General features: G+C 49.6%; 1 protein-coding gene across 6 annotated transcripts in view; it reads left to right on the top strand.

Annotated features, from left to right (window-relative positions):
* Window positions 1-15,519, top strand: part of NALCN (sodium leak channel, non-selective) — a 274,410-nt gene extending 258,891 nt beyond the window's left edge. For 5 of the 6 annotated variants that reach the window (XM_067016966.1, XM_059042399.2, XM_067016967.1 and 2 more), the window contains 7 exons: window positions 1,570-1,702; window positions 2,370-2,485; window positions 4,389-4,546; window positions 7,123-7,273; window positions 8,771-8,920; window positions 11,256-11,373; window positions 13,488-15,519. In XM_067016966.1, the coding sequence (XP_066873067.1) occupies window positions 1,570-1,702; window positions 2,370-2,485; window positions 4,389-4,546; window positions 7,123-7,273; window positions 8,771-8,920; window positions 11,256-11,373; window positions 13,488-13,681 (1,020 nt within the window). In that variant the 3' untranslated portion in view covers window positions 13,682-15,519. Of the gene's footprint in view, window positions 1-1,569; window positions 1,703-2,369; window positions 2,486-4,388; window positions 4,547-7,122; window positions 7,274-8,770; window positions 8,921-11,255; window positions 11,374-13,487 lie in introns of those variants that run through there. The other variant, XM_059042402.2, reaches the window with a different exon arrangement.
* Window positions 15,520-20,621: the final 5,102 nt, after the last annotated feature.

Genomic DNA, 20,621 nt, shown 5'->3' with positions numbered 1-20,621 from the left:
AGCACCATCCTTCTAGCATCTAGACTGTGTACAAAACACATATCCTGGCCCTTTAGTCCACAAAATTGCATTCTTTTACATTACAATACATGGACATACAGGAAGAATTTCCAGTGACCCCAACTCGAGCTGTTGTAGTTGCATTCAACAAATGTGCATTATGTGAGCCTTGTTCTTTCCCTCCCGTCTTTGACATTTCGGCAGTCAGGTACAAACAGGAGAGTTCCACTTCTCTGACTTAGTTCAACAGATATTCACTGAGCCCCTGGTTTGTACTGGCCCCTGTACTAGGCGCTCGGTCTTCAGCGATTCCAAGGCATTCTCAAGGAGTTTACTTCAGGGGCTCTGAGCAATACTCTCCCTCAGCTGTCCTCACTTCTAGAGCCTAATTCTTCACCATCCTTCAGGTCTCAGCTCAAAGCTCAGTTCCCTCGGGAATCCTGCCCAGCGCTAAGGCTGCTGGTTCGGTGTCCTGTATTTCTCCTTTGCAGTGTGGAGCACAGCCGCAGTGAGTTAGCGGCTTGATTGGTTTATTTCAGCTGCCCCTCACCCTCCGGACCAACTGTTAAAATAAATTTCTGCAAAGATGGCAATTCAGTGGGCACCACCTATGCGTGGTTATTGAGCACCTGAAATGTGACTAGTGCAACTGAGGAACCAAATTTTCAACTGTATTTAATTGGACTGAATGTTAACGAACACACGTTTGGATTTAGATAGCACGTGGAGTTGGCCGCTGCCATGCTGGGCTGCAGGGTTCTAGACTGTCAGCTTCACAGCAGAGGGAAGGGGTCTGGGTCCTGGCTCACCAGGCTGTCCCCAGCACTGGGCGTAAACCTAGCACCTAGGAGGAGCTCCGGAAATTTATGCATGAAGGAGTGGGGACAGAATTTACCAAATCAAAAATAATACGAGGCAGAATTAAATAACTTCCAGATAAGAACAAGCAGAATGCCGTGGAAATGCAGAAGAATGAGCTAGTCTCTCTGACGGAAAGAAACCAGGAGGTTTCTCAGAGGTGTTGGAGTTTTACTGGGCCAGTGAAGAATGGGGAGGCTTTTGATAACCTGAATCTCAGGCCGTTTAATGATATTCCGTACCAATGCTCCAAGAACGAGGGTTACTGGCTTCTCCTTACACAGTTTGAATGTGAATTTGCTGTGTATAGCAAATCTTCCTAAATCTTAACCCATTACTTAAGTCAGAGAGTTTTTTTTAAACACCTTTTTATCTGACTTTCTGCGTTTTGCATCACGGTGACGACTTACTCTTTGGGGCTAGTGGAGGTGGCAGAAAGAGTGTCTCTTGAGAAGGAAGGGAGTTGGTGTCCATTGTGCTTCTAAAATGGCAATGAACTTGGGACCCTACAAGACCAAAAGCACAGTATAAATATTCTTTTTGATTTCTGCCACAGATGAGGTACCCAATGTATGGGCCTTTGAAAGATCACTTTGAAGTTACTTATATTTTATACCGTTAGGAATATGTTCACAACTACAGTAGGTTAAGGGAAATTTGTAATCTTCTCTGCTCTCACCCTGTCCCCCCTCCCCCGCCACGGGCCCACAGGTCCAGCCCCCCTTTTGTACTCCAGATGAATTTACATACTGGGCAACGGACTGTGGGAATTATGCTGGGGCACTTATGTATTTCTGTTCATTTTATGTCATCATTGCCTACATCATGCTAAATCTGCTTGTAGGTAAGTGATGTTCATTGGATTCTTTTTCAATCTCTTTAAACTCGGGTTATTAGATAATTATGTACAATTTCCAAGTAATTATCCCGGATTGCTTGGGGTGGGTGTTTTATGGCATTAATTATAAATTGTTGCCCCTCGGTCCAGAAGCTGAAAAGACCTTTGAAAGGCATCTAAATGACAGTTGATTGCAATTTCAAGAGTTGTTCTATTTATCATGATCATTAATTTCAAAAGCTCTTCTCATGGATTCAGTTGGACAAATACCAGGGAAGGCTACCTTTCCAGCCTTGAAATATCCCATTTATTTTTTCAAAAGATACACATTGTCCCCCCAGATGTGGGACCTTCCAGAACTCAATTTGACCTTTAAAAACTGCCCTGGAACTCAACTAAGAATTGAAGCCAGCTGGCACAAGCATCTTCAGACACACAACGTGTGTTTATACTCATGACCCGCATGTTTTGGAAAGGCGGAAGCTGGATAAGTAGCTCGGTCCAAGTGTAAAACGTGCCAACTTGGAAACCACACTAAAAGCCCTTTAATAATTTGGCTTATAATGTAGGTGATAAAATTCATCATTTATAATAGATGTTGTGCTTTTTTCTGAAAAGTGACAATTAGTATAATTGTCTAACATCCCCATTTTTCCTTTCTTTTTTTTTTTAGCCATAATTGTGGAGAATTTCTCCTTGTTTTATTCCACTGAGGAGGACCAGCTTTTAAGTTACAACGATCTTCGCCACTTTCAAATCATATGGAACATGGTGGATGATAAAAGAGAGGTATTGTCTCACGCCTCACCCCCACCCCAACTGCCGCACTGCAAACATTTCAGTGCATCTGTTGTTTTCAGTGGACATGTCTTGAATTTGGAAAGGCCATGGCTGAATTGCAGAAAGCTGTCGTTGACCATTTAGAGAATGTGCAAGGAAGGGAGAGGGACAGAATAGCGCCCCATCGTGCTCTTTGCAACCACAAACGTCCTCCCCTTCAGACATTCAGAAGGCCGGCAAGGGAAGGAAACCCAGGGAGCCCTGAGGAGACCAGCTGCGGCTCAGGGCAGGGAGGGGGGTGAAGTTCAGATCACCAAAGCAACGGTGTAATACAGGTTCATGATCACCTCAGCTCTCACACAGCAATTCTGATTAGAAGTGCAAAGGAGTTATTTAAGTGGTTTCTGAAAGTTATTATTTTGGACTTACTATTTGAATGTTTTCATCATAAATCTTACCCAAGATCTCCTAGAGTTATAGGCAAAGCGGCAGATGCTTCCTCCTCCCCCTTGCGCCCCCTCCCCCTTCTCCTCCGGCTCCTTCATCCAGCAAACCTGCAGGCGCAGCTCTAGGCACCAGGGATGTGACAGTGAACGAGATGGCAAGGCCCCCGCGCTCACAGAGCCTGCGTTCCGTTGTGGGGAGACAAACGATAGAAGGGGAAACAATAATGATTGTAACCATTATTACTATTTCAAGAAGTTATCAGCACCTTGAAGAAGGTGGTGGCACGAGACAGAGTGGTTGGAGGTGGGGGGCAGATGCTTTAGCGGGGTGGTCTTGAAGGCCTGGCTGAGGACGTGTTATTTGACGTAGCACCTGACAAACGAGGGGAGTTCAGCCAGCCGTGGGCAGACCTGGGGGAAGATCTGAAAGTAGTTCCTGGAAGATACGACTGTAGACACAGAGACCCGAGAGCCGGAGGCAGGGAAAACGGGGTGCTGGGCCAGAGCTGGCGTCCGCACCGCCATGCAGGACTCGCTCCTGGGCTTGCTCCCTCCCTCCTTCGCGGCCCCCAGGCACTGGCCTGGGGGGGTTTCTTCCGAGACCGTGACCTGCGTGTGCAGGTGTCTGGCCCTGTCTCTGTCTCACCTGGATCCACTTAGGTCTCCGTAACTGCCGCCGCCAGGAACCTGCTTTCCACTGACACACACGCGAGGTGGCACCACCGCTCACACGTGTAGACGTTCGCTACGGACAGGCAGGAATTCACGGGCTGCCAACGTCCCTGCCTCTCACCCGACTCCTTAACTCGGAGTCACAGCCAGGCTGGCACCGTAGGCTTTGTGGCCCTGAGCGGAGTGACATGTGGATCGGAATCTGGATCTGCTCTAACCAGCAAGAGGACGGAGCTGGGAGCCCCGTCCTGCTGGATGTAATCGTCCTAATAACAGAGAAGCCCCGGAAAGGAGTGGCCTTTCCCTAGAAGGGTGACTCAGAGCCCGTGGTTAGAAGCCCGCAGCATCCGGACTTAGTGAGGCAGAGGATCATACACACGTGTCGGTCCCATTCTTTCTGCCACGTGCGTTACTGAGCCACGTGGCACGTGTGTTAGAGAGACAGGCGAACACGGGCTGAGACAGTGCAACGGGCAACAGGAAGGGGAGGTGGGGTAGGAGCTGGGCCCGGGGGAGGCCGAGGGTCGGCTCTGCCTCCTCCTCGTCCCCGCGTGGTGGCGGGGACGCCCCCTAGAACCAGAGATGCTCCAGCAGCAACTCCACGGGCTCGGCTCCCAATCCCGGGCTCCCCTGGGTGCGCAGAGCCACCCGGCCTCGGGGAGGCCAGAGGCTTCCTTGTCCCGGTGCCGATTATGTTACCTTTTGAGAGCTAGCTGTGGGCTTCTTTGCTGTGAAAACAGAACCCCAAGCGAATCGTCGTGGCCTGTTTCCAACTGACTGTGCTCTGTCACCAGGGGGTGATCCCGACTTTCCGCGTGAAGTTCCTGCTGCGGCTTCTGCGGGGGAGGCTGGAGGTGGACCTGGACAAGGACAAGCTTCTGTTCAAGCACATGTGCTACGAGATGGAGAGGCTGCACAGCGGCGGTGATGTCAGCTTCCACGACGTGCTCAGGTACCGCGGTTCGCAGCTCTGCGCGCCCGCTGCGCGGGGGGAGGGCCCGGGCCGCCCCTCATCACGCAGGAAGGAAGCGGTGCAGGAGGGCTGGGCACCCGCTCGGCTCCTCGGGCCCCTGTGGTCAGGCGGGAGCTTGAGCCCCGACCTCCTCACTCACGGGTCCGGCCACAATCGGCCTGGCCCGCCCGGGGACGGTTGCCCCTGGTTGGTTGGCAAACCCCATTTTCCAGCCATTTCATGAGAGCGCAAACGGGGGCTTGGCCCTTTCTTCTCGCCGAGAGGCTTCTGTAGTAATGACTAGGGCCGCCCTAACAAAATACCACACACCGAGCGGCTTAACGGCAAGTTTAGTCTCCCGGTTCTGGAGGCTGGAAGTGAATTCAAGGTGTCAGCAGGCTGGGTTCCCTCTGGGGCTGTGAGGGGGGATCTGATCAGGTGTCACCCAGCTACTGGTAGTTTGCTGACCATTGTTGGTGTTTCTCGGCTTGTGGAAGCATCACCCTCATCTCTGCCTTCATCTTCACAAGCCGTGCTCCCTCCGTGTGTGTGTCCTTGTCCGTGTCCGTGTCCAGATGTCCCCTTTCATAAGGACACCAGTCATATTGGATTAAGGACCCACCCTACTCCAACATGACCTCATCCTAACTAACTACATCTGCAATGACCTATTTCCAAATAAGATCACACTTTGAAGTACTGGAGGTTAGGACTCCAACAGAGCTTTTGTTGAGGGGAAAACAATGCAACCCATAACAGCTTCTTAAACGGGAGTCCGTGGATAGAATTCAGAGGTCCGTGGTCTTGGAAAGGGAAACAATTACATCTTTATTTCCACTAATCACTCACTGAAATGCAGCATTTTCTTCAATGATATACCTGTATCTTTGTCGCCGGTAGAAATCAAGACATTTTCACACGCATTACTGTGTGTCTGATATCTTAAAATATCCGTATGCTCACCAGTTCTGAGTTACAGTAGTCATTTGACCTCAGCTAGATGATATTATTTAATGTAATAATACAGAAGCACTTATGTTACTACGTCATCACCTTTTCAAAGAAAATAATTTGAGAACTGTATTTCGATATAACCGGTTTCCTTTTTAATGCAGACTTTAAAATGCATTTAAAACCTTATTCTAAGAAATGTCCCATCAGCTGCACTGCCAAAGGATCCATGCCCCAGAGAAAGTCAAGGATCCTCCTCTGCCACCAGTAACTCTTTTCATCATGTTGCATATCCCTGGCAAGTTAAATGCTGGGCATTGTGTCACAAATTTCAGGAGCATTCAGGCGTACAGAAATACGCTGTGACTGGAATTAGAAAAAAGACCAGCACAGAGGAAAGGTCTGGGAGAAGTTCTCTCAAGTTATCGATTTCACCTCCCTCTCTTCACTTCTTCCAGGGGCAAGCTAAAAGGCAGAAGGTGAGGCAGAACGTACACTGATGAACAGCAAGCATGCCATCCCTCTCAGAATGTCACTCCGTCTTCCCTCCTAGTGACAGATATTTTTAGGCTGAAAGTCAGGTGCATAGACGTATCACTGTCCCTAATAATTAACACTCAGCCTCTTTGGATCACGTTGGTGTGTCTGATGAAACGGGCCCAGGCGAAGTTGATGGTGGCCTCCTTTGCCCCTCCCTATCCCTCTAGCCCTGGATATGATGACAGCTGTTCAACAATGATGAGATTCTTGATGAGGCAGGGAAGAGAGGGAGAGCAGACGCGCTTTCTTCGCCCACGGCGGGAAGAACCTTAGCGAACGAGTAGGTCCTTGTACCGGGGCCGCACCTGCACGGGGAGGGCCCCTCGGGCGCCTCCAGGCTGTGACTGTACTATGGAGATGGTACCGGCTCGAAGCTCGGCGCGGGCAGAGGCTGAGCAATGACCTGGGTACCACGCTGCGCCAGGGAGCACCAGGAGGCGCTGTGCCTTTGGCTCTGAGCCCCTCAGCCTGGGCGCACGAGGTGCCCGATTGCCCAGGGGCCCCAGCGCAGCACGGCAGCTGTGTTGCTCTCATTTGCCACTGCCCGGGCCTATTGTTTCGAGGGCCAAATGGGAGTGAACGTTCCACCCTGGCTTCGCACCCATCTAACACGAATGAGGAAGAGGTAGGGGGCAAATGAGATAAATTGAGGGGGAAATGGTGGGGGGATTGGATGCATGACCCATAGCCAAGCCTATGGACCATCACCCATTGGATCTGAATGTGAAGAAAGTATAGAAAGAGCAGCCTTCCTTCTACAGGGAAAGTTCCAGAGTCTTAAGCAGCTGATAATGTAGGTCAGGGCCTAGCCTGGACGTTTTGTTTCACAAACGCTTACCGTGTTGGAAGCACCTTGCCAATACCAGCGAACTTCGTCACGCAGTAAGGTAGGTCTCGTGACTCTCCCCGTGTTACAGGTGAGGGTAGAGAGACAGAGAGGTGACAATAGCCAGCCCAAGCCCTCCAGCCGGTCAGGGCTGGTGTCCAGATGTTGCGTTGGTTAGATGGGGTGAGGTTCTCCCCGGCTTCTGAGAGTCTAGACCCCAGGCCGAGCAGAGCTCATCACCGCGTGTCTCCCCCACCAGCATGCTTTCCTACCGCTCGGTTGACATCCGGAAGAGCTTGCAGCTGGAGGAGCTGCTCGCGAGGGAGCAGCTGGAGTACACCATCGAGGAGGAGGTGGCCAAGCAGACCATCCGCATGTGGCTGAAGAAGTGCCTGAAGCGCATCAGAGCCGTGAGTGAGCCGGGCCCCTCAGCCTTTCCTTCCTCCTTCCGGAGGAGGCTCGGAAGGAGCGAGAGCTCTTTCAGCGCCTACGCTGGAGCCTCTTCTGGGGTCACCTTGATCCACTTACGATGATTCAAACCTGAATTCTGGCCCACCTTCAGCTAGGCCCTCCTGAGCAGAGTCCATAAGAACTTTCCACTGAATCACATTTTTATAACATAGCATGAATGTGGAAAAAGCACTTTACGGATATTAAAATATCTATGATCTCCACTTAAGAAAGCCGAGTGTTCACCATGCCAAAAATCTCTACATACTGAACGGCAATGAATTTACAAAACTGCTTTTAAACTGCTCCTAAAAATACCAACATATTGTTGACGGTGTTGTTTGATCTTTCATTAAAGGCCACCTCTCCCCAGAGTTTACGACGATCTGCTTCCTGAACTATAAGCTTTAAGACTTTCTAACTCATAAATCCATGAACACAGACTGTGTTGACAGTAGGCACTTGTATGAGGTTATTACCTTTATGAATGGTTTTGAGCTGTGCTGTGACACACGGGGGAAGAAAATCAAACTAACCACACTAAACATTTATCCATAACAGGTTTTTTTTTAATCCTATTTCTCAGAACAACACCAACTTCGAAACCTATCTATTGGAGGAGAAAAGGTCCCCAGAGCAAGGAGCCAGTCCAACCTCGAATAATAGCAAGGCGGCTGCAGCAGCTGGGCCACCGTAGCCCTGCTAGATCAGGGATCACGTCTGCCCGCCACAGGCCCTGACAGGGCACGGGCAGGGCCCACTCAGCCCAGAGCGTCCAGGCCTCGGCGTGCGCCAAGACAGGTCGGCCCGCTGCCGGGCTGGCCGGCTCCCGCCAGAGCCGAGACAAGAGCAAAGCAAGGGGTTCACTCCTCCGCCCAAGTCTCCTGCCTCTTCCAACTTAGAGGAAGGGAGCGGTCCACACTGGCTTAGTGAGCACAGTGTAAGATAAGAAGGGAAAAAAGAGAAAGTCACGTTAATGATCTAAAACTTCTGTTATACTGTATAGCACGGGGAACTGTACGCAGGATTGTGTACTAACCTATAAAGGAAAAGAATCTGAAAACGAATATTTCTATCTATGTATAACTGAATCCCGGTGCTGTACACCTGAAACTTAGCATTGCTAATCAATTTCGATTTAAAAAAATGTTTTCAAAGAAGGAAAAAAACTCTATTTAAAGTAAAACACAAGGTAGTATCAGTGAGCGTGACTATCCCAATTGTTATGCAAAAGCAAACAGGATGGGAAGGCAGTTCCTCAGCCTCCGAGTCCTCCTCTAGAGCAAGCCGATACTCCTCAGGGAAATCAGTTAAGAACCTTTACTTGGAAGCTCTTAAGAGGTCACCAGGCATGCAGGTCCTCTGAAGAAGAGAGAAGAAAATGAGATAGGAGAGGTGCGGGCAGGGGGTGCTGGGCTGAAATTCTGGTCCCTGAAAGAACAATCCTATCTCCATAGAAACAGCAGCAGTCCTGCAGCATCATCCACAGCCTGAGAGAGAGCCAACAGCAAGAGCTGAGCCGGTTTCTGAACCCGCCCAGTATCGAGACCACGCAGCCCAGCGAGGACCCGAACGCCAACAGTCAGGATAACAACGTGCAACCCGAGGTGCGGCCCGGGCGGGAGGTGGTCCGGGCGGGAGGCGGTCCGGGCGGGAGGCGGTCCGGGCGGGAGGCGGCCCCGGCGGGAGGCGGTCCGGGCGGGAGGCGGTCCGGGCGGGAGGCGGTCCGGGCGGGAGGCGTCCGTCACCTGAGGGTGTTCGCGAGACATGGATCGATGCCGTTCGTAGTCACTTTGAACACGTGACACTATCTCTAATAGGAAGTTCTGTTGAAAAACAAAAACTGGAACAGCCGATCCAGTTGATGCTGGTGTCTCTGTCATCCCTGAATCAGTGGAGGTTACCTCAAAAGATTCTGATCTGTATAGATACAAAAAACAGTGGGAATGCTCTGAACTTAATAATCCTGTTGGTTTTTGTCTAAAGAGTTAACATCACATGACTTAGGAGAACATGGCTTGCCTGAAGTTCTGTCCTAAGTGTTTTCTCCTCCTCACCAAGTCACAGAAACTTGCAGTAAAATGAGCAAAAATGCTTGCAGTTGGCCTTCCGTAAATAGTCGGGCTCATTGAGGGTTTGTCCTTCTTTAGCTGGGCATCGGAAGAGCGTATGGAATTTGGGGAGTCTTAGCTCGGGGACCTTCTGTGTACTGGGGCCCGGCATAGCTTCATTTCCAGACTCCATCTGCACGTTCGTAAAAAAAAAAAAAAATGCAGAGTCACCAGCGTCCCGGAGAGCTTGTGTGTGCGAAGCAGCTGGTGGGAGGCCCGGCCTTTGTGAGGCTTAGTTATGAATCGGCTGGAGCTGGCCTTGGATCTGGGTGTGTGGTGACACAGTCGGGGCAGGTGACAGACGCTGAAGCCTGGGGCTCCGGGAACCAGCAGGACGCTCCAAGGGGCCCTCGTGTTCCACAGCCCACTTTGGGGGTGGATTCAGGTCGTCGGCTCCCCAGCCAGTAGGAATCGCGTGCCACCAGCTACTTGTGCAGGGACATGGGGCTTCTGCAGTGGCCCTGCTGCCCGTCTGCCCTGAGGATGGCTGGCAGGGGTCGCGTGTGGTGCCGGCGTAAGAGCAACACAGCGGATCTCGGGTGGCCTTGGCCTGCAGTGGCTCGAAGCAGGATTTCGGTTCCCCGGCCGCAGACCGAAGTCAGGCTGCGGCAGTGTGAGTGCTGAATCCTCGCCGCTAGACCACCGGTGACAAGGCCCTGACCCGTCAGTTGTGTAGAAATGAATTGCCACAAAGAGAAAAAAAGTAGTGAAGCAAGTGAAGTGTTTCTTAGGAGGAAAAAGCGTATGTGTGGCTAGACACGGGCGGGCACAGAGGGAGAGTGGCGCCCTCTTGGTAGTTTGAGTCGCTTATATGGGGCATTTCTTCCAGCTTCCTTTGGCCAATCATCTTGCTTTGCCTGGTTCTGAGCCCGTATTTGGCATATCTCAGGGTCCTCCCGTGTGCGCACGCATCTCTTAGCCAAGATGGATTCTAGCGAAGAGGCCTATGGGTAGGTTGACATCACCTACCACGGGGTGGCGCCCCCCTCCCTTTTTGACCCCCGAGGAACCTTTCTGTGCATGTGCAGTCGGGAAGGTCTCCTTGACCTCGAGGATGAGGAATGCGTGGTCTCTTACCTGGGCGGGGCTCAGCTCCTCCTCCTCTTCATCTTGGACTCTGTCCACCCACGGGGGATGCACTCCAGCTGCTCAGCCTGGGGCCCGTCTATCTCCCACCTCACAGCCAGCGAGACAGGGGAGGTGATGGCAACAGAGCTCTCTGGTTTTAGGTCAAAAAGCCCAAGAGGGGCCACTGAAGAGAGGTGAGGACTTCGGTGCTGATAAGGAAAGGGATGCGGACGGCGAACCGGATACAGGGTGAAATGCACGGAGATCTGAGCATTTCTCTTTGGCTTCAGTCTTAATGCGTTTCAGTTTTGTTCTCTTTCGGGGCCCATCCTAGAGCTCTGTCCGCTGAGAACTCTTCTGGAAGCTCTGGGCTGGCAAGCGTGTACTGTCCCCAAACCAGGCAGTCCGGCGGTCCCCCCGCCCTGGTACATGGCGGTGCCCCCAGGGGTGGCAGGTGTGTGGCCCTGGGAGTGGAGTCGTCTGGGAGAGATGCCCAAGAGAAAGCACGACCTGCAGGGCCGGGCCTGCTTTCCTCGCCCTGTGCGCTGGTGACTCTCTCACTTGCCCCGACTCTCTTTACCCATTTTCACTCTTCCTGTCCCCATTGTTGACACTACGGGTCCGTGTCGTCTTCGCCACTTACTTTCCTGCGGGGCTTTCTTCCTTCCTTAAAATGAAATGAGGGTCCAGGCCAGCGCACCGAGGAGGAGGAGAGCACAGAACGGGGAATAACCGCCTGATTCTCCCGCCCGCACCCTTGCAGACCAGCAGCCGGCAGCGGCTTCTGAGCCCCACGCTGTCGGACCGGGGGGCCAGTCGGCAGGACGCGGCCGAGGCCGGGAAGCCCCAGAGGAAGTTCGGCCAGTGGCGCCTGCCCTCGGGTATGTACGGCAAGCTCCTTCTCCAGCAAGTGGGGCGTTTCCAGGGCATCCATGCTCTCTGTGTGTATGGGGTCTTGAACTTCAAAATTCAGGTCTGCCTCTAAAGTTGTATTCATAGACAGTAAACAATGAAAAAGGTACTTCCCTCATCAAAACCATTTCCCTCAAAATAGCTTCTCTAAACAGAGCAGCATTAGCCCTCGTGTTCAGCTAATACAGAAGGCAGCACCTCTTAACAAAGGTATCATAACCACGATCTAGAAAGTGGTGGCGTTGCCACCAGGGACTTCTGGTGCACGTTCCAGGCGTTCCCAAACGTAGGCAGCCTCACTCAGAAATGACACAGGTTTCTCAGAGAAGGAACCACAAAACTTACTCAGTGAGATATAATCTGTTATAGTACCTACTGTGCACCACTCACTGTTGTAAGGGCCTTACATGTGTTCCCTCCTTTCAGCCTCACAATCGTACTATTGTCCACATTTATTGATTCAGTGAGAGCGCTTTCTTCTAGCGGGGCGGGGGGGTCCGGAAAGCCAGGCTAATCCCATTCAGGGCGCGCAGAGGCGCCGAGAATCATCGCCGAGAGAGCGATGATCTGCCCGCCCCAGGGTTTCCTCTGTAGAGAAGTGAGCCTGTGGGAAAGCGGGGGCTTCCTGGGCTCTAGAATTGTGTCCCTTCCTCAGCCCAATTCAAGTGAGGAGACAGAGACTGTTGCAAAGTCTTCCGTAGCCCGTCTGTCCCACAAAGCAGAAGACACTGTGCCTTACCCTTGTCCAGTGCTGCTTAACACCAGGGAGCGGAATCTCTTTTCTCCTACCCCGGAGGCTATTATGCAGGGATCAGAGAGAACCGGACTTCCTTCCACCTGGTAACGGAAAGCCGGGAGGGAGGGGAAACAAGGCTGAAACTCCGTACCCCTCGACCAACACCTCCCCATTTCCCCCACCTGCCCACCCATAGTAACCATCATTCTACTCTCTACTTCTATGAATTTGACTTTTTTAGATTCCACATGTAACTGAGAGCATACAGGATTTGTCTTCCTCTGTCTGACTGATTTCGCTTAGCATAATGCCGTCCAGGTCCAGCCATGTTGTTGCAAATGGCAGGATCTCCTCCTTTTTGAAGGCTGAGTAATAGTCCATTGGATACATACCACGGTTTCCTTGTCCATTCGTCCGTCGACGGACGCAGGTTGTTTCCATATCTTGGCTGCTGTGAATGCTGCTGCCATGCACATAGGGGTGCATGTATCTCTTCAAGATAGTGATCCGGTCTCCTTCACGTGTGCACCCCCAAGTGGAGTGCTGGGCTACATGGCGGATCTGCTCTGCATTTTCTTAGGTCACAGCTCCTTTAATCTATTTTAATTCTCACCACAACAGTCCAGTGAGGAAACTTGTAACCTCTTCCTTTTGCACTTGAGGAAACTTGGGTTCAGAGGCATGAACTTGATGTTGGTCACATCTACAGGTCACAGAAGTGGGACCCCAAACCATGACTGATAGAATCCCAAAGCCATGAGTGTGTCAACAAAGTCTTCATACAAGCTGCTTTATTCAGGCACACGGATTGGAAAGATGAATGCTGCCCTTAGCGTATTTTAAATCTGTCCAGGAATCACGACTTTTTCTCTGATGCTACGCTTCCATCTGTTTTTACAAAAAAAAAACAAAAAAAAGTTATTTACCCACATCTTTCCTCCCTTACCTTCTCCAAACCTCTTCCTCTCCCCTCACTGTCTATTACACTATCCCTTCTTTTCCTTTGTTGTTTCTTCATATTTATATACTAGTGAACTCTGACACATTTCTATGACACTTTATTTGCCCAAATTGGAACTTTTAGTGATTTTTTTAGTTTTTGTAGTTATCTCAAATTGCAAGCGGCATATTTTTTTTCAAATGGTGTTACTAGGTGTCCATGAACATAATTTTAAAGTCCATTATGAATATAAAGAACCAAGTGTTAGAAAGGTTTCATACGTGACGTCCATGGGTAGGCCTTGCTCCTGGAAAGTATGACTGACGGACCATCGGGGGGTTTCAGGAATGGCTAGCAAAGGGGGGAGGCACACCAGGTTGCTCACGGGACGCTTGTTGATTCCACAGCACCAAAACCAATAAGCCACTCGGTGTCTTCGGTCAACTTACGGTTTGGAGGGCGGACCACAATGAAATCTGTCGTGTGCAGAATGAACCCCATGACAGACACGGCTTCCTGTGGTTCCGAGGTTAAGAAGTGGTGGACCCGGCAGCTGACGGTGGAGAGTGACGAAAGCGGAGATGACCTTCTGGACATTTAGATGGAAACCAGTGAAGATCAAAGTCCCCTGGTGAAAACTGACTTCCGATATGTTCTTTCATTGTCCAGGGAGCAATCCATAATTGATGTATAATTTAAGTCCAACTTGTAACAAGAGTTTTTAAACTGATTTCTGTCCTGCCATAGGAAGGCATAAAACTGGGTCTGTCAAAGCTGTGTGTGGTGGGCTATTATCACGCGTTCAGGCGAATCTGCAAAATGTCAGTTTCGTAATATTAGAAACTATACCAACTATACCAGATGTAGATCATTCCAAATTCCATATATTCCATCTATGTAAACTAAGATATATTCATGTATGCTCTTATGCATTAGTTTCACCCCCTGAAAGAGTGCTTAGCCCAAAGTGGCTGATATTTATGGTGCAGGAGCTATATCTTTAGTTCACGTTTTTCCCACTTCCTCTAGAAATACCTCTCTTGGGAGAATTTATTATTTATGATTGATCTGAAAATGTCAACACTGAGCTCATGCTAAAATGACAGTAGTTTTACAAACTAGATTCTGAATTTTAAAAAGTATACTCTTTTCCTCATGTTATTTTTAAAAACATGCACAAGATATTAGAGATCAGAACAAGTCAATGTCTGTCCCCTTGGCCTGTTCCCAAGAGAACTGCGTGTGCAGCTACCAAGCAAAGAAATGGGCCCAAAGAGCTGACTGGTTTAAAACAAACCTGTACTTGGATCACTTGGGGTACATAATTAATTAAAGATGTGGAGTTTCTTAAAATGCCTTTTAATAATTGAGTTTAGCAAAAAAAAAAAAAAGTAAAGCTACATGATTCAGCTTATTTTAAAAATCTTTGCATGTGTGATGTTACCCTTGGCTTCATCTCTTACCCAAGGCAGGTCTGTTTTACCATAAATCAGCAAAGACATTGAGTTGCCCCCAACACACTATTGCAATGTTCAATTCAAAATGATGCCCTTGCTACCAGACTCTCCCACAGAAATAATGGTACTCTCATCTCACTCCCAACTCACAATTTAGTTGTTATCTCACAGCTCAACTGTATATGTTTCACACATCAGCCGTCCATGTCCTCTGGATGCAACATTGGTTCTTTTATGCTGGGTCAACCAAGTAGAAGTGCATTTGGGCCTTTACACAATTCTTGATTGGAGATTTGCTGTTTAGATTACTTCTTTTTAAAATTTATTTATTTATTCATTTACTTACTTATTTTTGGCTACCTTGGGTCTTTGTTGCTGTGCACGGGCTTTCTCTAGTCGCGGCAGGCATGGGCTACTCTTCGTTGCGGTGCTTGGGCTTCCCATTGCGGTGGCTTCTCTTGTTGTGGAGCACAGGCTCTAGGCGTGCAGGCTTCAGTAGTTGTGGCATGCGGGGTCAGTAGTTGTGGCTCGCGGGCTCTAGAGCACAGGCTCAGCAGCCATGGCGTACAGGCTTAGTTGCTCCGCGGCACGTGGGATCTTCCCGGACCAGGGCTCAAACCTGTGTCCCCTGCATTGGCAGGTGGATTCTTAACCACTGTGCCACCAGGGAAGTTCCTAGATAACTTCTTTTAATACAGTGTTGATCTCAGAATCCTTTGACCACCACCCTACTCCCCCAGTTGCTTTATGATCTATTTCTGTCTACTTAACATTCGTAACTAGCCAAATATCACATTCCTTCTGTATAACAAATGTGACACTGTGGTGACAGTCCATATAGTGTTTATATGATTAATTGTGACAATAAGATAATGGGCAATTAAAGTCAGTGCAGCCGAAAGGATTTTATTTCGTTTTATGTTCATTTAGAGTTTACTTTTTGTACATAAGAAAATAAAATAAATATTGGATTTGTAAAAGAGTTGATGATCGATTTACTTGATTGATTTCCTTCGAGTTGATGATCATTTCTAAACCCTTTTCATATGTGTGGGTTTGGGGGGTAGGAGACGGCTTGGTGGAGGGGCCACTAAGGAGCTGGCATTTTGCAAACTCTGTATTTGAATATTCCGTCGATAATTAGTTGGCAAAAGCTCTGTCCCTGCTATTCATTTCGGCTCAGTTCCTAAGCCAGAAGGTTCCTTTCACGTTAGCGCTAAGGCTGAGTGAACACTCTGTACCTTCCAAACTCACAAAAGGATCTTTGGCAGCCAGGGCATGGGTCTGCACCAGTGCTGCATGAAAACGAGATGTTTTTCCTCTTGGCTCATGACACTTGGGTAATACAGCTTCATTCTCACAGAATGGCTGAGCCCTTTCTAAAACGTCTGTAATCCACGTTCAGCAGGACGTCATTGCTGTTCGTTCTGCAGGGAAGCAAGGGGCCGAATAGCAATGCACTTAAAGCCACAGCACCCTGCATTTGCAACGAAGGGAAACAACCAAACGACTCCTGTGGGACTTAATGCCACTCTCTTCCTGAAGCCAGTAGAGCAGACGGCAAGCCCAGAAGATACACGCCTCACCCCCTTTTACAGATTTTTCATCAACTTATAAACAGGCTGGTTATGCAGATGGGAAAACATCAGCCACAATGTCCCCTGGTCCTTAGGGGGGCCAGACACTGATACTAATCCTGTCATCACGCCACCCACTGCCTTTAATTAAGGGATGCTTCGGGTTCCGAAGGCATCAGAAAGTGTAAGGGATAGAACACTTGACGCAGAGACCCCCCGGGAACAGACCACACACGCATTGCACACAAGGCAATTCAAGGGGACTCCAAGGGAACGGGGGTGGAGAGAATGGCCAGACTGAGGCTATTCACTCTATTCTCAGTGGTGGTTCCAGAGCCACAGCCATCAGCGGGGACTGGCCGTTTGTGCCCTGCCCGCGCTGCCTCAGATTGAGCACATAGAAGAGATACTGGGCTTGTAAACCTTCAGCAAAAGCAGTTTCTAGGCCAGTTGAATGATGTGTTTCCCTGTTTCTTTGTAGAAAGTGGCACATACCATAGACTGGTGGTTTTCAGGGTACTGCTACCAGTGGCACTCTTTCTCTAAGTCCTTCGGAGGATCCCAAAATATTAAGCAGGCAAAAGCAAGGCAGCCCTAGTTGAAATTTGGGTGAAGATGAGAACCCCACCCTGTCATAACAGGCCTGTCTCCCACCTGTTATGGACTGAATTGTGCGCCCCCCCCCCAAAAAAAAAAAGATGTGTTGGAATCCTAACTCCTAGTCCCTGTGGATGTGACCTTATTTGGGAATAGGGTCTTTGCAGAGGTGTTGAGTTAAGTCACGGTGAGGACATACCAGAGTTCGGCGGGCCCTTAATTCAATATGACCGGTGTCATAAGAAGATGAGAGAGACGCCGAGGGAGGAGGAAGCCACATGAAGACACAGACTCCGAGGGAAGACAGCCATGTGAAGACAGAGGCAGAGATTGGAGTGATGCCACCACAAGCAAGGAATGCCTAGGGTGACAAGTCATTGCAAGAGACAAGGAAGGATCCTCCCCCAGGGGCGCTGGAGGAAACATGGCCCTGCCATCACCTTGATGTCAGAGTTCTGGCCTCCAGAACTAGAGCTGTGAGATGACACATGTGTTTTAAACCGCCCAATTCTACAAAATGTGTGGTAGTTCGTTATAACAACTCACAAACCCAGTCCATCCCCCAAAGACGGCCTGAACCATCCTAGTGTTCCAAGGAGCCAAGTTTGAAAAACACCAGTATCTGTGGCTTTGGAGGGCCACAGATTTTTCAAGTCCTGGATTTATTATAGTTACTCCTGGTGTAATCTTGGTTGAGTGTTACACCTCCGAGACAAAATTCAGCTTCTTGCTTTAAGAAAGGCAGGAGAGGTGAATTCATTCACTCCGTTTACGTGAGTGCCTCACAAAATCTGCCAGATGGGCTTAGTCAGAGCTGATGCACGACATACCGCGAACCACTGCACTAGCTGTCTAACCTCCCAACCCAAATACCCCGTTGACCAGTTGTCAGTTGGGCCACTTTTCTATCCACCATAGCAGGTTGCCAGCTTGAAGCAGGCCTGAGTCAGTGGAAGGGAAAAGATCTGATATTAAATCAAGTTCAAGTTGAACCATTCCAGTTTCTGAATTGAAACTGTAATTGCTACCTATGGGGACCAGTGAACGTTCCTAATATCTAAGGGTGAGCAGATATGAAATACAGTCACATTCTGGGGTACTGGGTGTTAGGACTTCAACATATGAATTTTAGGGGGATGCGATCCAGCCCATAACAGGGTCTGTCTCCCTGGCAGTGGTGCACATTAGAATAGCCTGTCAGGGGACAAAAACGTGAGCCCCAAGCCTGCCTGAACCCTAACCAGTACACTCAACTCTGAGTTTTCTTGCTTCCCAGAAGCCTAAAAACACAAGATCCATGTTTCCAGAGTTAATAGAGAGGTCCACTTTTCTGAGTCAGTATGTGGAAAGAGACAGCCACCAAAACACTGATACCTTAAATCCCTATGTGCAGCCTGGAAACTCATGGCTAGAGACTTTCTTCCCCAGTCAGCTCAGTTCAGCAACTTACTTTCATGTAGTATCACTGCCACACTACTGCCTTCAAAAATTACATCTAGGGGCTTCCCTGGTGGCGCAGTGGTTGAGAGTCCGCCTGCCGATGCAGGAGACACGGGTTCGTGCCCTGGTCCGGGAGGATCCCACATGCCGCGGAGCGACTAGGCCCGTGAGCCATGGCCGCTGGGCCTGCGCGTCCGGAGCCTGTGCTCCGCAGCGGGAGAGGCCACAGCAGTGAGAGGCCCGCATACCGGAAAAAAAAAAAAAAAAAAAAAAAAAATTACATCTAGACCTCACACTCATTAAGATGGCTGCTATCAACATTTTTTTAAAAACTGAAAATAACAAATGTCGACGAGGATATGGAGAAACTGGAACCATTGTGCACTGCTGGTGGGAGTGTAAAGTGGTCCAGCCACTATGGAGATCAGTACAGTAGCTCCTCCAAAAATTAAAAACAGAGTTACCATATGATTCCAGCATTACCATTTCTGAGTATATATCCAAAAGAATCAAAAGCAGGGTCTCAAAGAGGTATTTTTGTACAGCCCTGTTTATAGCAGCATTGTTCACAACAGCCAAAGGTGGAAGCAACCCAAATGTCCATTGGGGGATGGATGGATAAACAAAATGTCCATGCATATGATGGAATATTACTGTCTTAAAAAGTAAGGAAATTTTGATACATGTAACAATATGGATGAACCTGGAGGACATTATGCTCAGTGAAATAAGCCAGCCACAAAAAGACAAATACTGTATGATTCCACTTATATGAGGCACCTAGAAGTCATATTCATAGAGACAGAAAGTAGAATGGTGGTTGCCAGGGGCTGGGAGAGGGGGGACTTGTCACTCAATGGGTATAGAGTTTCAGTTTTGCAAGATGAAAGGGTTCTGGAGATCGTTGCACAATGTGAATGTATTTAACCCTACTGAACTGTTCACTTTAAAATGATTAAAACAGTAAATTTGGGCTTCCCTGGTGGCGCAGTGGTTGAGAATCTGCCTGCCAATGCAGGTGACAGGGGTTCTATCCCTGGTCTGGGAGGATCCCACATGCCGCGGAGCAACTAGGCCCATGAGCCACAATTACCGAGCCTGCGCGTCTCGAGCCTGTGCTCCACAACGAGAGGCCACGACAGTGAGAGGCCCCCGCTTGCCACAACTAGGGAAAGCCCTCACACAGAAACGAAGACCCAACACAGCCAAAAGTAAATTAATTAATTAATTTTTAAAAAATATTTTTTAAAAACAGTAAATTTTATGTTACATGCATTTAACCAAAATTAATTTTTTTCATTTTTAATATACTCTGTCATCTGATCCCAAAAGCTAGGGGCCAAATTAAAACAGCAAAACAATCCCAAAGCCACACTTAAATTATGCTTCCACATCCCCTTGCTTTCTGTACTTGACCAGTATACCCGGTTTAAATTTAATACTGATAGTATTATTTTCCCCAATGCTGTATGTCACTCATTCAAAATGAAAACCCTTCCTGTGGTTTGCCCAGTAAGTAGTCAAGGCCCGCTGGAACGTCGCCACCCACGGCATTAATGAGTCTCTCTGTCGTCAGCGTGCTCATCTGGATCCACAGGCTACGTCAAAAGACTGAGACACGCGTCATCCCCCACAGGTAGAGGCTTGACCTCCTCTGTCTTAATCGGCCCCAGGAGCATTAGGACAGTTGTCTTGGGATACGTCAGACCCCGGCCCTGTCTTCCCTTTCAGAGTCTGCATTTCACGTTGGAAAGAGCATGTAGGGCCCTACCCAGGGAAACACTGAAAGCACAACAACGGAACAGTCGGCTCGGGCACATCAGGCGGGCACCAGGTTGGGCGCGTGTGCCGCAGGCCCCAGGGAGAGCCGTCACGGCGAACTCAGCTCTGTCCTCTGGTGCTGGGGACACTCAGCAGCCGGCTCGCCCAGGTACAGAGCGGAGAAAGGCCTCCTTCTGTTCCTGTTTGAGCCAAGAGCCAAGAGGGCAGGAAGGAGTCCAGGCCCTCTTGATACCTTTGGCGGGACTCACAGACTCACTGAAACACCCCTCGGGGGTTCATCGGGCTCTTCTCACATAACCTCTTCCTGAGCTCTGTGCAGGGCCCCAAACTGCCCCGCTCCAGAAGCCGGCTTTCGCCTCCCGCAAGCTCTCGTCCCAGCAGACACCACATTTCTGTGGTCTACCAACTGAACTTCAGAGCCAAACCCGTGGAGAACTTCGAATCGGGTGTTCTTTCCGATCCACTGACTCCTTTTTCAGGGCAACGAAAAGGGGCCTTCCTCAGGGCCAGTTCAAGAGATAATTGGGAATTCTGCAAAGCCCTAACGAGCACAGCCTGGAGGTCCTGGCTGTGCCCTCACTTCCGACAGCCACCTCGTGCCGACGCGTCACACCACCAGCCCTGATCGCCTTATGCAGGGGTCTCCCAGCCAGGCAGGGTCTCCACTCCCCTCTGCAACTGCCTCGCA

Source organism: Kogia breviceps, chromosome 16 (assembly GCF_026419965.1).
Source record: "Kogia breviceps isolate mKogBre1 chromosome 16, mKogBre1 haplotype 1, whole genome shotgun sequence".
In the NCBI taxonomy this organism is placed as follows: domain Eukaryota; kingdom Metazoa; phylum Chordata; class Mammalia; order Artiodactyla; family Physeteridae; genus Kogia; species Kogia breviceps.
The sequence above is the reverse complement of the archived record's forward strand: the minus strand, read 5'-3'. Positions and strand labels throughout refer to the sequence as shown.